This window comes from Equus asinus, chromosome 5 (genome assembly GCF_041296235.1).
Source record: "Equus asinus isolate D_3611 breed Donkey chromosome 5, EquAss-T2T_v2, whole genome shotgun sequence".
NCBI lineage: Eukaryota > Metazoa > Chordata > Mammalia > Perissodactyla > Equidae > Equus > Equus asinus.
The window spans coordinates 98,516,365-98,540,384 of record NC_091794.1 but is presented as its reverse complement, the minus strand read 5'-3'; the positions used below and the strand labels follow the sequence as shown (position 1 = coordinate 98,540,384).

The following is a 24,020-nucleotide window of genomic DNA, read 5'->3' as shown; positions in this document are numbered from 1 at the left end:
ATGTTTCATATAAGATAATTCTCATTTAAATTAGACTCAAAAAACTTAGCTGCAAAATTTATAATAAAACTTGTTTTTGGTCATAATTATGACAAAAGAAATTCATATTCATGGGCCAAAAAAAAAAAATCAGAATGAAGAAAAAATGAAAAAGTCTTCTCCTTCTCATCTTGTTCCCAGGTCTCTTTCTCCAGAGGAAACCATTACTAACTATTTCTTACTTATACTCACCTAAAATATTGGTGTATATGCAATCAAATATGCACATGTGTACTATAGGTGTGAATGTGCATACTGCCATTTCACTTTTTTCATACTATAAATATATTTTGCACCTTGACATGGCTTTAAAATTCCACCCCATGTATAACATGTATATGAAAGCTATGCTTAGGGTTATAATATGATTTAATAATGTGATTTGTGAAATTTATGATATACATATATTTTTTTTGGTGAGGAAGATTGGCCCTGAGCTAAAACCTGTGCCAATCTTCCTCTATTTTGTATGTGGGATGCCACCACAGCATGGCTTGATGAGCAGTGTATAGGTCCACGCCTGGGATCCAAACCCACAAACCCCAGCCCACCAAAGTGGAGCATGCAAACTTAACCATTAGGCCACGGGGCTGGCCCCTGTGAAATATTTTAATATGTGCGGTATCACATTTCAAAAGGAGCGTCTCCCTATACAGTCAGATATACTGATCTAAATATTTCAAATATCACTCAAATCTTGTTTGAATTCTATGTTAAAAATAACAACTAATAATTACTAATTTAAATTATGACGGCTCTGGGACTCCTGAGTAATTGTTGAAAGACTGACAACTATTAATGATGGTATTGTGTTATAAAACTCTAACAGTTTTCAGATGTTATCAAGTATCTCACCGAATACTGAGCACTGTCACATAAACAATGACTTCTATTTTTACTTTTTAAATGGTGCACTAGGCACTAAGGTGCAGCCTAGCTTACATGCACGGATTCTGAATCAGGAGGAACTTGGGGGACAGGTATTAACTAATGGACTGGGGATGACACCTTCTGTGCTTTTGCTGTCCCTTATTAGCTATTTAAGGTGAGTATATTTGACTTTGAATCTCTGTTATCATCAACCTGTTCAACTGTTAAGTGAATATTATACTCATGCCCAATATAAAATATCTTACTTTGCAAGAATTATTTTAAATGATTTTAAATTTTGATTGTTGAAGTTTACGATTCATTTACAAGATACTCAGTTTAACACCAGAGGCACTACGCAGAGAAGTGGTTATATGCTGTGGCTGTGGAGCCGAGTGTGAATGATGGCTCTACCACTCACTAACTATATAACCTTCAGCAAGTATTATCTCCTCTGTGCCTCTGTTGCCTCTTCTGTAAAACAAAACATTAGCGCTGTTATGAGAGTTAAAGAAGATAACACAACAATGCCTGATAAAGAGTAAGCACTTAATCAATGATAGCTATTAATATTAAATTCAAGAAATTTTTACGACTAGGGTAGTATGGCTTACTTTAAACATACCTGTTAGCAGGATATCATAAAAGAAAAAAAATCAAGAACAAACCGACACCAACAAAAACCTATTCATATGCTTGAATGAGTAAACAAATGTTTAATACAAGCTCTGTGGAGATAATAAATCAGAGGTTTATTAATCTTAAAGAAGGTATATCAGAGCTAGAGACAGAAAATGTATACATATCAATATTTATAAAGCCCTCTAAGTATTCTGAATCGAGATAATTATATTTAAGTGTTAAGAGCCAAGGAATTATCAGAACAGAAAATTTTATGAAGACAGGTACTGAAAGACTTAAATTTTGAGCAGATTCTTTAATATGATCTAGATTAATAAGGTAACATCAAGGCAACAAGGTAGGAATCAGCACCTATCAAACAGGTGTCGAGAACTGGCAAAAAAGAAAAAAAGTAAAGCTGGTGAGAGATCATGACTAACAGAGGGCCTTGACAGCTAACCTGAGAGCCTAGATCTTACACTTCTGAAACACCTCAGCCTCTGTATCTCTTGGCCACACACATCCAGAAACAGTATTTTCTCTGGAAGATCTTTTCTGGGAAATACGTTCTGAAAATGCTTCTCAAGAGAAGCCTCAAAGCAGAGAGAACTGCAGTAGCTGAGGTAATGAGAGTCTATGACATGAACTATAAAGGAAAGGGCGTTGAACAGATGGATAGATAAAGGAATGGGATGGACAGCTGGAAGGACAAGAAAGCCCTGAAAGGATCCTGAGTAGAAGGTGTGGCAGGACTTAGAAAGGGTGGCCCAACTGAGGCAAAAATATACAAGAACTAAGTTACACACAAAGGAAATGCAGAAGCATTACTTCTAAAACACGGATGCCTTATGTGTTTCAAGCACAAATAACAACCTTGCTTTCCCAGCCCAGCCAGGTGCTCCCTATTTGCGCCATCAAACAATGCCCCTAGAATGTTTACTACAGTGGCGCATGTACTATCTAGCTGAGAACGCCCTCTCAAGTTCAGGTAAGATGTATCTAGTAAAATACTAAGACAGAATAAAAACAATACATAGTTCAGGCATAAAATACATGAAAAGACAATGTGGTTTTTGGTTGTACCCCGACAGTCCTCTGTTTGGTACTGTGGATTGTGGTGTTTTTGTTGAAACCTACTTCCTAAATTTCTAAACTATAACTTCTCTAACCTGATTAATTTCCATCTGTAGGATTTTTAGCATTAAGTTCTCAGGCTGATGCCTCTGATAGATTCTTATATAGATGCTGGTAGCACAACCACTTGCAGTCCTATTTATTTTTTTTAAATAACAGTTTATTGAGACATAATTCACATACTATAAAAGTCATCTTTTTAAAGTGGTTTATACCACTTTAAATTCAGTTACAATTCAGTGATTTATAGCATATTCACAGAGTTGAGCAACCATCACCACTAACTTTAGAATATTTTCATCACCCTCAAAAGAAATCCTATACTCATTGGCACTCATTCTCTACCCTCTCTTCCCCAGCCCCTAGACCACTAATCTACCTTCTATCGCAAAGGCTTTGCCTGTCCTGGACATTTCACAGAAATGGAATGATACAATATGTGTTCTTTTGTGACTTTTTCACTTAGGATGTTTCCAAAGTTCATCCATGTTGTAGCACGTATCAGTACTTCATTCCTTTCCATGGCTGAATAATATTCCATATTTTACACACACATTTTCTTTATCCATTCATCAGCTGGTGGACATTTGGGTTGTTTCCACTTTTTTGGCTGTCTTATTCATTTTTTCTCCATTCCTTTCAGTTTTCTCCTTGCCTTTCTTCCTAATTTTCTACTCCTGACCTATTAACAGGAAGTTAATAATGTTATTACTAGCCTGTACTTTAATGGACACATTAAGGTTTTCAATGGTACAGACTCTCCTTGAAATTCACTGTTCTAAGCAGACCTTCTCTCTTTCAAATGACAGCACAGGTCTCTTTGAGATGTGTTTGACCCCTGTGAAGATTAAATGACATAAGAGGTACAAATGCCTTTACTCAAAGTTATATATGCATGGGGACTACTCTAAGGGATTCTCTACCATCTCATGCCCAGGATGTAACTAAGAGCTTTTTGGAGGATACTGAGCTTCTCTTCTGTGGAACATAAATTCCTAAGGGCAGAGATCACAATACCCATTTATTCCGTGTATATTAGTACAGTTTGTAGGGAATATTTGGGCCCTTAATATTAGTTGAAAAATAGAAGTATTAATAATATTTAACATTTATAGAGTTCTTCGTGTGTGTCACTGTGCTAAGTACTTTACATAAACCACATTTCATCTTCATTGTAACTTTATGAAGCAAATACTATCATTATCTTCATTTTTTGGATGAGAAAAAGACTCAGAGAGGTTACGAAACTCACCCAAAGTCAAAGAGACAGACAAGGGGAAAGGCTAAGACTCAGGAGTGTCTGACTCTTTTGCCTTGATCTTGATTACTACACTTTACTGCTAGTGTTTAGATTAACCAAATACATGAAAAGTTACATTCAGACCCTATGTATATATACTCAGAAGATTGCTGCTATAACTAAATATAAGAAGATCTTATAGTAAAAAGCGAGACTCTTAGAATTTATCTAGAAGGTGAATGCCCCCCACAGCCACCCAATACTCTAAAGGTCTAAGCAGAAATATGAAAGAGGAGTGACAAGGTCAGATCTATATTTTAAAGAGATGACTGGTTGGTGGAGAATGAACTTGAAGGTGGGCAAAACTGGAGCCAGGGAAATGAGAAGCATCCACACCAAAGTGCAGATCTAAGGTAGCAGTAGAAGAAAATGAAGAGGAGGGGACAGATTCAACCACCATATCAGGTAAACTCAGAGAACCTTGTTAAATGACTGTATTCGAAAGAAGAGTGACTCAAGGGAGAAGTCCTTCAACAGCGGGCTCAGGATTTTAGCTTAATTAAAGCAAGTGCCACTAACTGAGATAAAGGAACTGGTGTAGAGGAACAGGTGGTTATTTTGGTATTAGACATGCTGTATCTGAGATGACTCTGGGATTTTCCAGTGGGGATTTTTGGCAGGCAATTGGAAATCTAAGATTGAAGCTCAGAAGAGAAGTTGGGATGGAGATAAAAATTGGGAAGACATTAGCATATCCCACTGAAAGCCATCTACTGTTAGAGTAGATGAAATCACCAATGAAAAATGTGTTGAACAGTAACGGAATTAGAACATGATCCAAATACGAGGGAATTTTTTTGGGTGATGGAACTGTTCTATAATTTGACTATGGTGGTGATTACATGACTGTCAAAATTCACAGAAATGAATGTTAAAGAGAGTGAATTTTACTGCATATAAACTATACCCTAGAAATCTAACAAAGAAAAAAAGGAGAGAGCAATCAGTAGTGTTAAATGCAGTAAAAAAGACCAATAAGAAAAACTTACATCCATTGGAGATCCTGCTGAGGGAAGGTCAACTAGCATGTTGGAAGCATACATCAGATTATACTAGTTGAATAGTGAACAGGGTAGAAGTAGAAATGGTAGACTACTCCTGAGTAGTTTGGGTGAAACGAAGAGCAACGAGTTTAAATGGCAGGTAAATGGACAGGGAGGACTGAGAGAACGTTTTGGTATGAGAGAGACTTCAGCATATTGATAATGAGAAAGAAGTCCGTGGAGAGGCAGTGAGTACATGTGAGATTGCAAGGGACAACTAATAGAGATCAATCAAAGTTCAGATAGAGACAGGTTTGCAGCTCCAACAGAAGGCTGAAAAAGGTATATTCAATGCACTCGATTTTCTAAATAAAGAGACACAAGGTCATCTGCTGAGGGTGAGGAGGGTTGGGCTGAGGACAGGATTTTAGAAGAGGAAGGTCATAAAAGGAATGGTTGGGGGTGGAGAGCGCAAACCTGTAGAGCCACTTGCATTCACAGTGGTATGACCCAGCAGTGCTCTGCCTATCGGAACTGAAGAACAGAGAAGATGGGGTATAGCGCTGTTTCTCAAAAGGAAAAAGGGATAGGAAAAAAATCACAGATTTTGGTAAGAGGATATCTCAGATAATCATCCTTCTGCATCTTTGCTCAAATCTCATCTTCTGTTAAGGCCCACAACTCTGATCATGTTATTTAAATACTACAACCTGCTGCCCCTCCAGCATTCCTTACCCTGCTTGGTTATTTCTATCCAATTTAAACTTTCTAACGTACAACTATGGTAGGATCTTTGGCTTCTTCATTCATGAATCTCAAGTGCCCAGAACAATGACTGACTCATAGCAGACCTTCATTAACCATTGTGCTTGAAGGGGGTGGGCTTTCACATTTCTCTTTGAAACTGCACAATGGTATAATCCCTAAATTATTAAAATATTAAAAGAATTTTCTAGAAATTCAATAGAAATTGAACTTTAGATCAATGTGGAAAGCATGTTAGAAAGAATAATAGAAACGGGAGGTAAATGAAGGTTTGGGTTCTAACTCTTCCTGTGACCCTGAGAAACCCAATTTGTTACTCAATCGCTTATTTTTGTTATCAGCAAAACAGCAAAATAGGAATAATGGTATGCCAGGGAAGGGTGTGGACATGGCACCGCTTGGCACACCATTCTGTGATAGGCATCCCACATATAAAAGTAGAGGAAGATGGGCATGAACGTTAGCTCAGAGCCAATCGTCCTAAAAAAAAAAAAGAAAGAAAGACAGACAGACAATGGAGAAAAGACATATACTGAAGGAAATGCATTTTGGACACTTTTCTGCAGTAGTTGGGAAAATTGTCTTGTTAAAGATATTGGAAACAGGTCTCCAGACTACTGTGTGCACAGTGAAGACGGACATCAGAGAGGGGGAAAGCTTTCAGCAAGGCTGGGTTTTCCTGAAGACAGCTTTCTCTTGCCTGAGAGGGAACAGCATTCCCCTAAGCTGTCGGGATTGCCCTGTCTAGAAGCAGGTTTCCTTGGGAGGCAGATTAATTACCAGAGACAGGAAAAAGCGCGCTAAACTGTGAATGAAGAATCTATGTCTGTCCATGAAAATATGTATGACTAAGTTAAATTAATATCCAATGAATGAAATTTCAAGGCTCATGTTGCAAAGAAAGCAACTACTATAAATAGTGGGGAAGCGTATACCATATGAAGAGGCAAGGAGCAACTGTGCAAGGTGATTGCCAGAAGACTCGGCATCTAAGCCTGTTAGCAAACTCCACCATCAGGTGTCTGGGCTCATTCTGCAGCACATGAAAGACAGAATTGGACCCAGCACCAGGAATCTCCAGAATATGATTAAGATTTCACTGAGGAAGATAACATGAAAGTAGGAGTGACACGGCAGAAATGTACTCTTTAGACAGCCCTGTTGAAAATATTTTTTACAAAAAGGTGGAGAAAACCCATAATTTTAATTTACTTATTCCCAAGGATCATTCAGACTCAAACCTCTGAAAAAGAGAGCTGAGTCCTTGCTTTAAGGATTGCTCTGCTGGTTTTGATAAATGACATGGAACCAGGAACATATAAGAAGTGCTGTTCCCAAGGCTCCAGAACATATTTCTCTAGAGAAATATAAGAAGTTAAATTGTAGGGGTGCACATTAGAGGGGGATTAGGCTTGTGGGACGCTCAAACCGCTGGTAACCTATTCTTGGTCCCAGCAACTAAATCTTCCAGGGATATTTCAAGTACTTCTTAGGAGTGTAAGTTGAGCAAAGATAAGAATTTCAAATTCCCTATCGCTGCAGCTGACCTTCAGACTATGGTTTTCAAATGAGTGTTTTCTCAGGTTAGCCTAACCAAACTGAAAGACTTTTATTTCTCTGGTTTGACGCTTACTTTTAATGTATGCTCCTTTTATACAGAAGTAAATCAAAACCAAAAGAAAAAACAGCAATTTGATTGGCTGTATGCATCAGTATTTTATTAGCGTCTGCCAAAACTTACAATCAGATCTCCATTTGAGAAATAAATCTCTCATCTTGCAACCCAAGAATTTGAAAACCATCCCTCCACCTTAGCTGAGCTTACCAGGATATAAGGGAAACTCCTGGAAGCCACGTCAACAAGGTCAGTTGCTGCTACTCCTGTAGCTACTACACTACTGGGGCTGCGGGATGCTGTGCTAGTCTCTACACCTAAGGAGTTTACATTTTAACACCCTTGTGGGAGATAGATCTTGGAGCCCTGCAAAGTGAGGATTTAGAACTGAGATTCTCACAAAAAAGCCCTGAGACCCCTAACAGAGTGACAGCCTTAGTGAAAAGGTAGCAAAACAATAAAACTGAACAAAATAAACCAGTGAACCAACACAGAGTGATGAAAAGGAAGGAGGTTTGGTTTCAGCTGGGTGGACAGGGACTGCTGTCATCCTGAAAATTACTATCCACAAGGAACGCCTCCACATTTTGTTTAGGGTATAAAAGTAGGTTTAGAAGATTAGACTCAATTAAGTTCCAGCTAATGCTTTCCCCAGGACATGTGGTAGATACAGTAAGTACAAACCTGCTTTGGGAGGACTTGCCCTCAGTCTATATCCAGGAAAGTTGAGCTGAAGATGAGTTCATAAAACAGATTTATAGAATATACAAAGAAACAATGTACTTTGAGCAAGAGCCGGAAGACAAAATAGAAAGATTAGAAACCTCCTTCCACCCAAAGAATTTCAAATAGTTTTATAACCAAGAGATTAAAAAAGAAAAAGAAAAATCACTACTATTGTAAAAAGGGGAAAAGTTCATGTTACACAGTATATGCATTCAGGAAATTGTACAAAATGAATTTGTGGATGATGTTTTTCCGCAAGTTCTAAAATTCTCTTCTCTTCCATACCAAGTATACAAAAACCAGAATAAAAATTCCTAAGACTTCAAGAAATCATCAACTAATACAGATTTTTGCACATTTAATTATTAAAGTGATTATACTAATCAAGTAATGATTCAAGTAAAAAGTGTGGCCAATCTCTGAAGCTTTTCAGAGTACACTGCAGACAAACACACACAATTCTCAGTTTACAAGGCTTGTTCTTCAACATTTAAGCATCCAGAAATGCTACATTTTGCTCCAGTCAGAAATATGATCTAGAACAGTTCTGTGTATTTTTATGCAACACACCTGTCAGAAGCAAATGGTTTCTGAAGCCATCTTTAAAGTGTTTCATCCACAGGAAGAGACAGTAAGAACTTTTCAAAAGTCAACAACAAAAGACTGATACCCAAACCAAATTGTTATGATTTAATAACCCCTCAAATTAAACAAGGTATAGTAAGTAACAAAGTGCAAATAAGATTGTAGTCATTAAGAACATGACAACTTCACATAGATGTATCTAAAAAAAAATGCTGATAATTTAAATTTTCATTGTTAACTTTTGTGGCAATAACATTAAAAATACTTATACAGAAATGAGAGAGTCAGGAAAGTTTCTGGTAGCCTTATAATTTAAAAAATGTGAGAGTTACATGGGTTCTTGAGGTTCACTTACTTTGCATTTTGAAGAGTGTAAGATAAAAAGGGAAATTCCAGAACTTTAAGTTCCTTTAAAATACATTTATAGGTTAAAAATATCATGAAACCACAAAAATGCCAAGACACTTTACTTCCCGACATCACCAACCTCTACCTCATCCCTAATCATGCAAAAGACAGCTCCTTCTTTTCTAGCTATCCCACTTATCTCTGGGCCCTGTCTCACAATATCAGGTCACCTATGTGACAAACTGCTGAAAAGGAGGGGAATGCCCGGGATGAGTGGAAGTATACTTGGGTACAGGGCCTTACTTTACACTTATTTCAGCTCTGAAGTATGGTTTGCATCTTTGACTTGCATTTCTTATGATTGCTTTGTTTTTCTTCTGTTATTTGTTTTGATTTTTTTAAACATTTACCTTTAATAGCTGCTTTAATAGCAGCTCCTGTTTTTGGAATTACTGCATCACTAGTTGTTGAAATGACAACTCACAGGTGGGTAAAGGAAAGGAAACAATGAAGGGTCAAACAAATTAGTGTTCTCAGACAAACAAGTGGTCTTTACAGTGCATTCACCTATAGCCACACCAAAACTAAGATTGTTTTTTCAAAGAATGACTGACAAAAAAAAGCCCCAGGTCGGCCGCGCAACCTGGGTATCATCCAGGACTCCTGCCGCTGATTCAGTGGAGACCTGCTGACGGGGGGAAAGCTTCCGTCCGCGGGGACCCTATAAATCAAGGGCCTTGGGAGACCAGAGAACAGAACTGATCTGAATCCAGACCGGCGCGTGTAACAGGCCCTCCCCCCCAGAAGAGCCAGTGGGCGCAGCCATCTTGCCCCAAGGCGGAGAGCTAACACGCCACTCTCGACCCACATCCAGTGGCGACAGGCTGTAACTGCAACTGAATTCTACCACCATGAGAAAAAACCGCTCCTCTACCCTCCAGCAATTTATAAAAGCCCCACACCAGAAGGAAAACAATAAAAACACAGAATTAAGTCCTGAGGACTTGGAATTAGGTAAACTAACTGATAATGAATTCAGAGCAGCTATAATCAAAAACCTCAATGAGGTAGAGAGAAAGACAGAGAAACAAGCCGAGTTCTGGAGTTACTTCACAAAAGAGATTGAAATCACAAAGAAGAATCAAAGAGAATTACTTGAGATGAAAAACACAATGGACCAGATAAAACAGAATACGGATTCCCTGAATGCCCGTGTAGACAACATAGAGGAGAAAATTAGCATAATCGAAGATAGACAGGCTGAATGGCGCCAGACAGAGAACTAAGAATTAAAAAAAATGAGGAAAATCTCCAAGAGATAATGGATTCAATGAGGAGTAAGAACATAAGGATCATAGGAATTCCCGAGAATATGGAAAAGGAAAATGGAGCAGAAAGTGTGCTTAACGAAATTATTGAAGAGAACTTCCCAAATCTAGGGATCAACGGAGAAAGGTGTGTAGAGGAGGATTTTAGCTCTCCTAGATTTGTCAATGTAAAAAGACCCACCGCAAGGCACATAATAGTAAAGTTGGCAAATAGGAATGATAAGGAAAGAATACTCAGGGAAGTAAGAAAAAAAAAAAGAGAATAACCTATAAAGGAGCCCCTATCAGACTGTCAGCGGATTTCTCTAGAGAAACCCTACAAGCTAGGAGAGAATGGAGTGATATATTCAAACCTTTAAAGGATAAAAACCTTCAGCCAAAAATACTCTATCCAGCAAGAATTTCCTTCAGATATGAGGGAGAAATTAAATCTTTTCCAGACAAACAAAAGTTAAGGGAATTTGTAACTAAAACCCCTCCATTACAAGAAATCCTCAAGAAGGCTCTCATACTTGAAAAAAAGAAAAAAGGGAGAAAGGGGACACAATCCACAGACTAGGGAGACCGATGGATAGAACCAGAACAGGATAGCAAATATTCAACTATAGCATTAGGGTAAAAATAAGGAAACTACCAAAACAAGGACGAGCTTAGCACTCTAACTACAAATTCATCACATGAGTTGGAATAAGAAATGAAAAAATTATTTAGGAGGGGAAGAGCAAAGGGTCTAAATCAGTATTGGTCGAGTAAGTAAGAGACCACCAGAGAACAGACTATATTATACACGAGATTCTAAATACAAACTTCAAGGTAGACACTAAAATAAAGTACAGAACAGAGTCACAAATCATAGATAAGGAAAAATCTAAGAAACCCAGCAAGAGAAATTGCAGTATTAAATGGGTAATCTAAAGCACACAGGAAAAGAAACGCAGGAAAACAAGATAATGAGTGACAGATTGACAGCATTAAGTCCACATGCATCAATAATCACTCTCGATGTGAACGGATTGAACTCTCCAATAAAAAGACACAGAGTGGCAAAATGGATTAAAGAACACGATCCAACAATTTGTTGCCTCCAGGAAACACACCTCAGCCCCAAGGACAAACACAGACTCAGGGTGAAGGGGTGGAGGACAATACTTCAAGCAAATAGCAAGGAAAAAAAGGCAGGTGTTGCAATTCTCATATCAGACCAAGTGGATTTCAAAATAAGACAGGTAAAGAGAGACACAGAGGGGCAATATATAATGATCAAAGGGACACTTCATCAAGAAGAAATAATGCTTATAAATATCTATGCACCCAACACAGGAGCACCAAGATTCATAAAGCAACTATTAACAGACCCAAAGGAAGATGTTAAAAACAACACAATAACAGTAGGAGACCTCAACACCCCACTCACATCAATGGACAGATCATCCAGACAGAAAATCAACAAGGAAATAGTGGAGCTGAATGAAAAACTAAAACAATTGGACTTAATAGACATATATAGATCACTCCACCCTGAAGGAGCCGAATACACATTCTTCTCAAGTGCACATGGAACATTCTCTAGTATAGACCATATGTTGGGAAACAAGGCAAGCCTCTACAAATTTAAAAAAATTGAAATAATAACAAGCATCTTCTCAGATCATAGTGCTATAAGGCTAGAAATTAATTACAAGAAAAAAACTGAGAAAGGCACAAAGATGTGGAGACTAAACATCACACTACTGAACAAGCAATGGATCATTGAAGAAATTAAAGAAGAAATCAAAAAATAACCTGGAAACAAATGAAAATGATAGCATGCCATACCAACTCATATGGGATACAGCAAAAGCTGTATTAAGGGGGGGCTGGCCCCGTGGCCGAGTGGTTGAGTTCGCGCGCTCCGCTGCAGGCGGCCCAGTGTTTCGTTGGTTCGAATCCTGGGCGCGGACATGGCACTGCTCATCAGACCACGCTGAGGCGGCGTCCCACATGCCACAACTAGAAGAACCCACAACGAAGAATACACAACTATGTACCGGGGGGCTTTGGGGAGAAAAAGGAAAAAATAAAATCTTTAAAAAAAAAAAAAAAAAAAAAAAAAGCTGTATTAAGAGGAAAATTCATCGCAATACAGGCACATCTTAACAAACAAGAAAAATCCCAAATAAGCAACCTTAAAGCACACCTAACTGAACTAGAGAAAAAAGAACAAATGAAGCCCAAAGTCAGCAGAAGGAGAGAAATAATAAAAATCAGAGCAGAAATAAATACTATTGAAACAAAAAAGGCAGTAGAAAGGATCAATGAGACAAAGAGCCGGTTTTTTGAGAAGATAAATAAAATTGACAAAGCACTAGCCAGACTTACAAAGAAAAAAAGGGAGAAAGCTCAAATAAACAAAATCAGAAATGAGCGAGGAGAAATAACAACAGACTCTGCAGAAATACAACAGATTATAAGAGAATACTACAAAAAACTATATGCCAACAGAATGGATAACCTAGAGGAAATGGATAAATTCTTGGACTCCTACAATCTCCCAAAGCTCACTCAAGAAGAGGCACACGATTTGAACAGACCAATCACAAGGAAAGAGATTGAAACAGCAATCAAAAACATCCCAAAGAATAAAACCCCAGGACCAGATGGCTTTCCTGGGGAATTCTACCAAACTTTCAGAGAGGATTTAATACCTATCCTTTTCAAGCTATTCCAAAAAATTAGGGAAGATGGAACACTTCCTAACACATTCTATGAGGTCAACATCACGCTGATACCAAAACCTGACAAGGACACCACGAAAAAAGAGAACTACAGGCCAATATCACTGATGAACATAGATGCAAAAATTCTAAACAAAATTTTGGTAACCAGAATTCAGCAATTCATCAAAAGAGTCATACATCATGATCAGGTGGGATTCATACCAGGGACACAGGGATGGTTCAACATCCGCAAATCAATCAGCGTGATACACCACATCAACAAACTGAGGAATAAAAACCACATGATCATCTCAATAGATGCAGAGAAGGCATTTGACAAGATCCAACAGCCATTTATTATAAAAACTCTCAACAAAATGGGCATAGAAGGAAACTACCTCAACATAATAAAGGCCATATATGACAAACCCACAGCCAACATCATACTGAATGGGCAAAAACTGAACCTCATCCCCCTGAAAACAGGAATGAGACAAGGATGCCCTCTATCACCACTCTTATTTAACATAGTACTGGAGGTCCTGGCCAGAGCAATCAGGCAAGAACAAGGAATAAAAGGAATCCAAATAGGGAGGGAAGAAGTGAAACTCTCGCTGTTTGCAGACGACATGATCTCATATATAGAAAACCCCAAAGACTCCATTGGAAAACTCTTAGAAGTAATCAACAACTACAGCAAAGTTGCAGGGTATAAAATCAATTTGCATAAATCAGTAGCATTTCTATACTCCAGTAATGAACCAACAGAAAAAGAACTCAAGAATACAATACAATTCACAATTGCAACAAAAAGAATAAAATACCTTGGGGTAAATTTAACTAAGGAAATGAAGGACCTATACAATGAAAATTACAAGGCCTTTCTGAGAGAATTGGATGACGACATAAGGAGATGCAAGGACATTCCATGTACATGGATTGGAAGAATAAACATAGTTAAAATGTCCGTTCTACCTAAAGCAGTCTACAGATTCAACGCCATCCCAATCAGAATCCCAAAGACATTCTTTACAGAATTAGAACAAAGAATCCTCAAATTCATATGGGGCAACAAAAGACCCCGAATTTCTAAAGCAATCCTGAGAAAAAAGAACAAAACGGGAGGCATCACAATCCCTGACTTCAAAACATACTACAAAGCTATAGTAATTAAAACAGCATGGTACTGGTACGAAAACAGGTGCACAGATCAATGGAACAGAATTGAAGGCCCAGAAATAAAACCACACATCTATGGACAGCTTATCTTTGACAAAGGAGCTGAGGGCATACAATGGAGAGAAGAAAGTCTTTTCAACAAATGGTGCTGGGAAAACTGGAAAGCCACATGTAAAAGAATGAAAATCGACCATTCTTTTTCACCATTCACCAAAATAAACTCAAAATGGATCAAAGACCTAAAGGTGACACCTGAAACCATAAGGCTTCTGGAAGAAAACGTAGGCAGTACACTCTTTGACATCAGTATTAAAAGGATCTTTTCGGACACCATGCCTTCTCAGAGAAGGGAAACAATAGAAAGAATAAACAAATGGGACCTCATCAGATTAAAGAGCTTCTTCAAGGCAAATGAAAACAGGATTGAAACAAAAAAACAACCCACTAACTGGGAAAAAATATTTGCAAGTCATATATCTGACAAAAGCTTAATATTCTTAATATATAAAGAACTCTCGCAACTCAACCACAAAACATCAAACAACCCAATCAAAAAAATGGGCTGGAGACATGAACAGACATTTCTCCAAAGAAGATATACGGATGGCCAATAGGCACATGAAAAGATGCTCCTCATCGCTGATCATCAGAGAAATGCAAATCAAAACTACACTAAGATATCACCTTACACCCGTTAGAATGAAAGAAATATCTAAACTAATAGCAACAAACGTTGGAGAGGTTGCGGAGAAAAAGGAACCCTCACACACTGCTGGTGGGAATGCAAACTGGTGCAGCCACTATGGAAAACAGTATGGAGATTCCTCAAAAAACTAAAAATAGAACTACCATACGATCCAGCCATCCCACTACTGGGTATTTATCCAAAGAGCCTGAAGTCAGCAATCCCAAAAGTCCTGTGCGCCCCAATGTTTATTGCAGCACTGTTTACAATACCCAAGACGTGGAAGCAACCTAAGTGCCCATCAACAGACAAATGGATAAAGAAGATGTGGTACATATATACAATGGAATACTACTCAGCTGCAAAACAGAACAAAATCATTCCATTTGCAATAACATGGATGGACCTTGAGAGAATTATGTTAAGTGAAATAAGCCAGCGAGAGATACCCTATGACCCAGCCATCCCATGACTGGGTATCTATCCTAAGAACCTGATATCAGAATTCTCAAGAGTCCGTTGCACCCCTATGTTCATCGCAGCATTATTTACAATAGCCAAGACGTGGAACCAGCCTACATGCCCAGAAACTGATGAATGGACAAAGAAGATGTGGTATATATACACAATGGAATACTACTCAGCCATAAAAAAAGACAAAATTTGCCCATTCACAACAACGTGGATGGACCTCGAGGGTATTATGTTAAGCGAAATAAGCCAATCAGAGAAAGACGAACTCTATATGACTCCACTCATAGGTGGAAGTTAGTATATTGATAAGGAGATCAGATCGGTGGTTACCAGGGAAAAGGGGGGGTGGGGGGAGGGCACAAAGGGGGAAGTGGTATACCCACAACATGACTAACAAAAATGTACAACTGAAATCTCACAAGGTTGTAATCTATCATAACATTAATAAAAAAAAAAAAAAAAACTGAAAAGCCCCAGGTCATCATCCCACCAAGGAAGAAGGTTCCTAAAATTAACGGCACTATGAATACTAATGCCAACGGAGGCCAGTCTGTTGAGGAAACAGGTGATTTACAAACATGTATGATAAATTTCTCTCTGTCCCAACTGCCATGCATTGTTTGCTTTTCTGCTCTGGCTCACCATGTTGAACTGGATATTCTACCGACCCAAGGAACCAGACACTTTCCATGGACGTGCAAGAGGAAACTGTCCCAAGAATTGAGTTGAATGGGAAAGTCATATCTTAAAGTAGGAATCAGGTATTTGATTTGTCAAGCTTCCCTATCAGACAGCTCAAATTAGATAGTAAATATTGGAGATGGTGACTAAAGCCTCCCCAGTGCATATTTAGATCAACTTCTGGGGGAGGAGTCATTTGTCAAATGGCGTAATTCAACCTAACAGGTATACTGAGAGCAAATTATATTGCGTAGGGCAATGTTGCAGGAGATGGGCCATGCCGACTTGTTAAAAGTCACATTTTTATGGGTTGTAGACTCTAGAATAGTTGATAGGCCTTACATAACTTTTGAAAAAATTATAAAAACTCAATGGTTAGTTTCTAAGATCCTAGGTGATGCTACATTAAGAAGAAATAATTTTGAATTGGGAAGAATACTTTGATAATACTAATGATAAAATTAACATTACAGGAAAAACGAAAATTTAAAAAATAAAGTGGAAGAGCATTAAACTTATCTGTGAGTTAATCAGAAAGTGCACTTTCATTTTTCAGAACTAGTTATAAACCTTTGACATTCTCATTGCTACTTTCCTAAATCCAAGATTAAAGAAGAGGTCTGGTACAGAGGAGTTCCGTTAAGTTTAGGATTGACTGGGTTTTCAAATTCTGCGAAGATAGGATCAAGGACCATTGACCATGCTAGGTTTAACTGGTTTCCAGCCCCAAAGCAACAAAATTAATCACCGAGGAACAGATTCATATGAGCGAGGCAAAAAAAAAATAAAAACAAAAGACACATGTACACTGACATATACCTTGGAGGCATTTTGCATATGTGAAATTTCATTTGCATTTTTAGACAATGGAGTAACTCTTTTGCAGGCTGCACTAAAACACACCATTGAAGAAATCAGACTGGGAATTTCAGCATTCATTTGATGTTTCAAGAAGTCAAGGAAGGTAGTCAACTAAAAAATAACTCAAATACTGCTTCTTTTTCATGTTCAGCAAGCATAAGATAATTAATGGCAGAACAGCTTACCTGGGACAGGGCTCTTTCTTGAACTTAAGTTTTGAGAATCCACAATCTCTTCCGTTTGTTCATCTGCTTCTGTCTCTATTTTATTCTGAATCTCTGGTGCATCTTCACTAAGGCAAGTTCTTATGTTCTCGTCCTCTTCTAAGACTCTCTGGACTGCGGTGGGAGCACTAGCAGTATTAACATTAGTGGTGGCAGCAGCAATAATGACTGCCGTGAGAGGAGGAGAAACTGGAGGAGTTGGAGGAGATGGAGAAAAGGAAGGAACTGTGGAACGGGTGATGGGAGCTGGGACACACTCCACTTTCATTTCTTCTGGGGGACTTTGCAGAATCTCCAGTTCAAGAGTCAATGGTAATACCTCCTGTTTTACTATTTCCACAATGCTCTCCGTGGCTGGTAGTTTCTCACTAACTCCATTCATTTCATTAATTAGGTTAGTACTAACAATCAGTGGACTATCATTAGGTGCTACACTACAAGATTTCTTGCATATATCATCATCAATTATGTCTGTTGGTGAAGGATCTGATGTTTCTGTGCAAGATGCGGGGCTGGGTACAGGAATTGTGTCTTCTTTTGAGGAATAGAGTTCACATCTATCATCTATAGCAGTGGTGAGTATTGGCTGGCTACTAAGAGCAGCAGAGGTTGGGGAAGCAATTGTACTTCGAGCAAGTGGAGAAACAGTGGTAGGTGATGGAGGCAGAGGAAGCTCTGGTATGGATTCCACTGCAGTAGTTTCAGATGTCTGGCCTGCTTGTTCTTTCTTCTCTCCACTAAGAACTAGCCTAAGCACTGGGGAAGGAGACTTTAACACTGGATCTGGTTTTGGCTTCTCTTCTAGGAAAAAAAAAATAAAAGAGTTTTAAGAGTAATTCTTGCATCAGAGATTATATTGTATATTTTAAGCTAATTCTTTTATCTCTTACCATAAATGATGGGCAGCAGAAGAGAGACCAAAATATTATTCTGCCACTTGAAAAGCATGATCATATTGTCTTTTCTAATTACACCCACTATACTTGATCTCCAATACATATAAAGTTTATTTTGGAGTAAGAGAAGGAATCAACTCACTAAATGATTATGTCAAGAATACAACAGAAAAAGTTCATCACACCTAAAGTTAAACCATTCTTGAGATGACAGTGGGGCTTTTCTTTAAGGTAGAGAGACCTTCATTCATCTCTACTGTATCTTGTTCCCTGTAGAAAATTTTTCTACCAAAAATACACCATAGTGGCAGGACAGTTCAAGGGCAAATAACTTGAGATTAAATTATTATAAACTGATACTTTTTATTCTCTATATTTCTGCATTTGAGGGGATTTTTATAAAGAATTTTTATTTGTATAAAAAGCTATGTTTTAAGAGAAAGTATCATGGTGTCATTTATTATCAATGAAATTTACTATTAGTGAAATCAAGTTCTTAAAGATAAAAATTCATTTAGAAATTAACTTAACTTTCATTTTTCAAAAGAGCTATATAACCAGAAGTAATATGAAGGTATAAAAATGGAAATTTGGGGCTGGCCCCGTGGCCGAGTGGTTAAGTTCGCGCGCTCCGCTGCAGGCGGCCCAGTGTTTCGTTGGTTTGAATCCTGGGTGCCGACATGGGACGGCTCATCAAACCACGCTGAGGCAGTGTCCCACATGCCACAACTAGAAGGACCCACAACAAAGAATACACAACTATGTACCAGGGGGGCTTTGGGGAGAAAAAGGGAAGAAAAAAAAAAAGGAAATTTATCTTGTATCTTCAATTGTAAAAAATATTCTTTATATTCAGAAAATCAAGTCCAAGAAAATAAGAACATAACATATATTTCTGAAATATCCGAGAATGTAAATGTGTGTCTGTATAGACAAAAAAAAGAATGAAAGCAAGAGTGAGAGATAAATTGATAATCATAATAAAGGTACCTTAAAAGTACAAGGAACTCTAATTCATGAAAATTTCCCTATTTTAGAATTCCAGGTAAACTGATACGTGACTCATCCCTGGGAGGATGAAGCACAGGAGACTTACACTGGTTGCCAGACTTGTGCTTCCTGAGCACGAAAAACAGGCTCCATTGGAAAAACAGATACTCGTGAGTTTGTTTATCAGATGTAAACAAAAATTTTAAGCACTACTAAAAGACAATCTAAACAGAAAGGGACTTTACTTTCTCTGCCAGAAATCTTTATGAATCAGTGAAAATGAGTATTTACAATAAATTGCAGTTAAGTCTGTCAAAGAAAATATGATCTGTAAATCAGATAAATAGATGGTAAATATTAGCATTAAGCTGTTAAAGGCTAATTCATTCACTGTAACTACTTTTACTGGCCTTAAAATTCACTTTAATATGGGGATAGAGGCCAGGACTTCGTAAACTGAACTCTGTCTATTTACTGTAGTGAAGAAATAAGATCAATAGAGGCTCTCACTGCCAAATCCCTCAGACGAAATTGCCAGGACAAGAGACACAAATATTTCACAGAAAAGTCTATTGTATGTATTATAATGAGAGACATATATAATAAATATGTATTTATTAAAATAAATATCAAATGAAAATAATTTCCAACTCACTGGAGTAACTGCTACATGGGTCACCCAGATTACATGATACTACCGTGAAAGCACATCAGAATACCACCCTTTATGACCAGTGAATGGAACCTAGATGTAGTAAATTAAACAAGAGAAAATGATAATTCTCACATTAACAGTCTAATGAGTATGTTGATTCAATTATTAATTTGGGGAAATAAAATTTCTGATATTAAAAAAATCAAACAAAAGCAGACCTAAGACTGAAATAATATACTCTTGAGAAAAATCAAACATTAATGAAGAAAATCAGAAACAAAAAAAGTTAATTATTTTCAGAGCCCTTCATTCTGAAATAAAAGTCCTTAAATTCATTCATTGAAGCTTTAATACAGGAAGCTGGAAAGTATAATAGAGTAGATCTGAATAAAGAACATTGATTTTTATCTAAGAACTTTCACTATTAAGAGTATACTTTGCAGAGACATGATATAGTTTGAAACCTAATATATTGCATTAAATATACCATTTGGCTATCTTTAGGAATTTGTGGAAATTCCATCTTTAAGAATTTTTTCTAAGGGAATAATCATGCAAGAGTGAGCAAAGTCAGAGGTCTGGAATATATAAGGCAACACTATAATAGAAAAGAAAAAGGGAAATAGACTAAATGTCTAACAATGGGGGACTTGTTAAAGAAATGGTGGCCTGGGCATCTAATGGTATATTATGCAATCATTTAAAATAGGCTTTTAAAAGAGTATTTAATGATTTGGAAAGCTATTTATAATAAAAGATATGTTTTTTAAAAAGCAGGGCACGGGGCTGGCCTGGTGGCGCAGCAGTTAAGTTCGCACGTTCCACTTCGGCGGCTCATGGTTCGCCAGTTCAGATCCCAGGTGCGGACATGGCACCACTCAGCAAGCCATGCTGTGGTAGGCATCTCACATATAAAGCAGAAGAAGATGGGCACGGATGTTAACTCAGGGCCAGTCTTCCTCAGCAAAAAGAGGAAGATTGGTGGCAGATGGTAGCTCAGGGCTGATGTTCCTCAAAAAAAAAAAAAAAAAAAACCCCAAAAAAGACAAAAAGCAGGGCAAAACACTGTATGTAGAGCATAAACCTAATTTCGTAACTTGAAAAAATACTAAGATATGCACATGGGAAAGTCTGGAATTACACACAGTTTATTAACAATGGCTCTGGATAATGAAATGAGATAGTTTTTTCTTTCTGCTTTATCTATGGTTTCTCTAATAAGTATCACATTGTAAAGAAGAAGGAAAAAAACTGTTCCCTTTTCTCATATGGTGGTGGCATCTACCAGCTAGATGGGTGGCTTTCTGTTGCCTTGAGCCTCATGTGACTCAGAAGGTGCTTAATGGGCAGAGATTAAGCATCCTGAAATCTGAAGGATAGTCTCATTTGACAGAGAACAGTCCTGTCCTAAATGCCAAGAGAGCCCCAGCGGAGCTACACTGCTATAAATGGTTGAATTACAACAGAATAGCTATTCTACACCAAGTGCTTTCAAAAGGCCTGAAGACCAGGGCACAAATAACTTATTTGAATTATCCATACCGTATCTTCAGTACACTGGGCTGAACGAACTTTCTCAAAGAACATCAAACAATAACCATTTAAGCTGTGTCTATACATCATCAACACCAAAGATTTCAATTCATTCAACCATCTTTCTCTCTATAAACAAAGTGGAGGTCTTCTCTGTCTCTTTATAAAGTACCAAACAAATGGGAAATGGAATATTTGTCTAGAAACTTGGTCTTCATGTAACCATTCCAGCTGTTCACATCAAAAATTCTGAGAAAACCAGAAGCTTAATAATGGCAGTTAACATTTATTAAGCACTTATTATGTGCCAGGAACTGGGTGAAATACTATGCATACATAGGTCCTTTAATACTTACAACCATCACTGGGGTAGAAACTATTATGTTCATATTCTACAGATGGGGAAACTAGAGATTTTAGAGATCCTAGGTCAAAGGTCATATAATTAGCAATGCTGGAACCCGAAAATGATTTCAAATACCATATTCTTCTAATTCAGAAAAAAAGGCTTACGGAAAAAGAAGTATTTAGGTGAATCAAGCTGGTGGGAGACTTTGGGGCTAACATAGGATTCTGTTACCTAGTGCAAATCCTCAGAAATGATCCTCCCATCGAAAGAGAAAAACCAGTCTGAGTGCAGAATGCAGAATCTATTGATTCTGGGAGTAGCAGAGCAATCTTTGAAAATAGTGCATTTTAACATCCTACTTTAATTTCAAAAGGAATCTATAGTTATGAAGAAAATTTTAAAATTTCTTTTAAAAAAACTCTGAAAAATGGTGAGACCTTTCTAAAATTATTTGAATTTATATACATGTGGTTAAAAAAATAATACCCTGAAAACTATTTTATATATTTACTGGCAAGCTATGGGTAGAATTAGAAATAGAAAATTACCTTACTGAGTTTTCTGGAGAATAGTTGGTACTATGAGGAAAACAGCAGTAGTCCCAAAGAGTTACTTATAAGCTCTATAAAATACACTTAAAATGCAAGTCTTTCTTTTCATCAAGGTAACCTGAAACATTTTCCATTTTACTCATATCTATGTCGTATATCAAATTTGAAATGTTGATTTTATAATTCAAATTTCCACTAGGTGTAAAAGACTGAGAAGAAGCCAAGAATTCTGGAAATCAAGGCCTAAATATAACACAACGCAGAGGTCTCATAATCTAAAAATCTTATCAGGTCAGAGTTATCATCAACAAGGTATATTATGACTTCTTTACATCGTGGTCCAGCTACAAAGTCTGCATAGAGGATATAATTTAAGGCCTCTCTGAATGATAAGTATTCAATACGCTTAGCATAATTCTAATTAGTAAAAGGATTACAACTGTGCAAAAGTAATGACATAAAGTTTTAAATGGAATACCTTGAAAATAATTTTGCACTCAGATTGAAAATATTCTTAATTTTTACTCAAAACTGCTTTCTCGGGGCCGGCCCAGTGGTGCAGCAGTTAAGTTCACATGTTCTGCTTTGGCGGTCCAGGGTACCCTGGTTCAGATCCCAGGTGTGGACATGGCACCACCTGGCATGCCATGCTGTGGTAGGCATCCCACGTATAAAGTAGAGGAAGACGGGCATGGATGTTAGCTCAGGGCCAGTCTTCCTCAGCGAAAAGAGGAGGATTGGCAGCAGATGTTAGCTCAGGGCTAATCTTCCTCAAAAAAAAAAAAAAAAAAAAAACCCACAAACGCACACACACAAAAAACCCCACCAAAAACAAAAACAAACTGCTTTCTCGTTGGAGGTAGGAAGTGGTCTTCCACAATGCCTACAAACTGCACTCCTACAAGGTGAATGACTTTAATACTAAAAAATTTACTGTTAAGCGTGCGTGATTCTCTAACCGTAAACAAAGCTGAAATAGGTGTCTGACAGCGCAAGTTTTATAAGCATGCCAGGTTAGGGTTTGTTACCTATCTTTTGGCCCAAAACTATTTTATAAAACAAATACAATATAGGACTTGTCTCTGTTCAAGTTTCCTAGGCTCCTCAATACTCAAGGGGGAAAACCACCATATTATCCTGGCATTCTGTAAAAAAACATTGAAATCATACATCAGAAGTCTGTAAGTGTGATTAAGTTGCATCTAGTAAAAAACCAACAATATTAAATATCTCCATTTTATGCACCAATTCCCAAACTCTCTTTAAAGAATAATTTTTAGAAAGTAAATTTACTAACAACCAGCTATAGAACATTAAGGAGTTTAAAGGAATGAATGATTCAAGAAAATAGAAAACACACACAATTTCCATTTATTCTTAGAATGAAGTCAGAAACATTATAAAAGCATGCTCAAAGTCATTTGCTTCCTCCTGTGCCTGGTGAGAACTGTCTCCCAACTTTAGCTAAGGTAAACCTACATCCAACTAGGCAGAAAAGAGAGAGAGCCTGTGATATCCTACTTTCTGGCATGAGATTTCCCTTAAAGTTTTCTATACATAATCCAAAAGGCAACGTGTATTTATTTCAACAAACATTTGGCACTTTATGTTCACGGTCAATAGGAGTAGAGACCTTAGTAAGATTCCTGCATCAATAATAATGGCTATAATTTACTAAGCCCTTTTTATAGGCTAGGCATGTCCCCACAACAACCCTGTGGCGCAGGTCTTCTTTATTCCGTTCTGTAAGCGAAGAAATCAAAGATACACAGCATACTGACTTACCAAGAACTCAGTACTCTCTCCACCTGAGGCAACAGAAGCCAAACTTGTAAGAAGAAACATTTTTTGTTTTTAAAAATAGCAAGGTACACAGGAGCATGTTGAATATATAAATAAAACTGTGGTGCTCTTGCAAAACAATATATACTT

The 24,020-nt window shown here is 37.5% G+C and overlaps 1 protein-coding gene across 50 annotated transcripts in view; it reads right to left on the bottom strand.

The window, feature by feature from the left end:
• EIF4G3 (eukaryotic translation initiation factor 4 gamma 3) overlaps window positions 1-24,020 on the bottom strand; it is a 319,514-nt gene that overhangs the window by 104,013 nt on the left and 191,481 nt on the right. For all 50 annotated transcript variants that reach the window (XM_070510795.1, XM_070510807.1, XM_070510812.1 and 47 more), the window contains one exon: window positions 17,076-17,915. In XM_070510795.1, coding sequence (XP_070366896.1) covers window positions 17,076-17,915 — 840 coding nt within the window. The remainder of the gene's footprint in view (window positions 1-17,075; window positions 17,916-24,020) is intronic.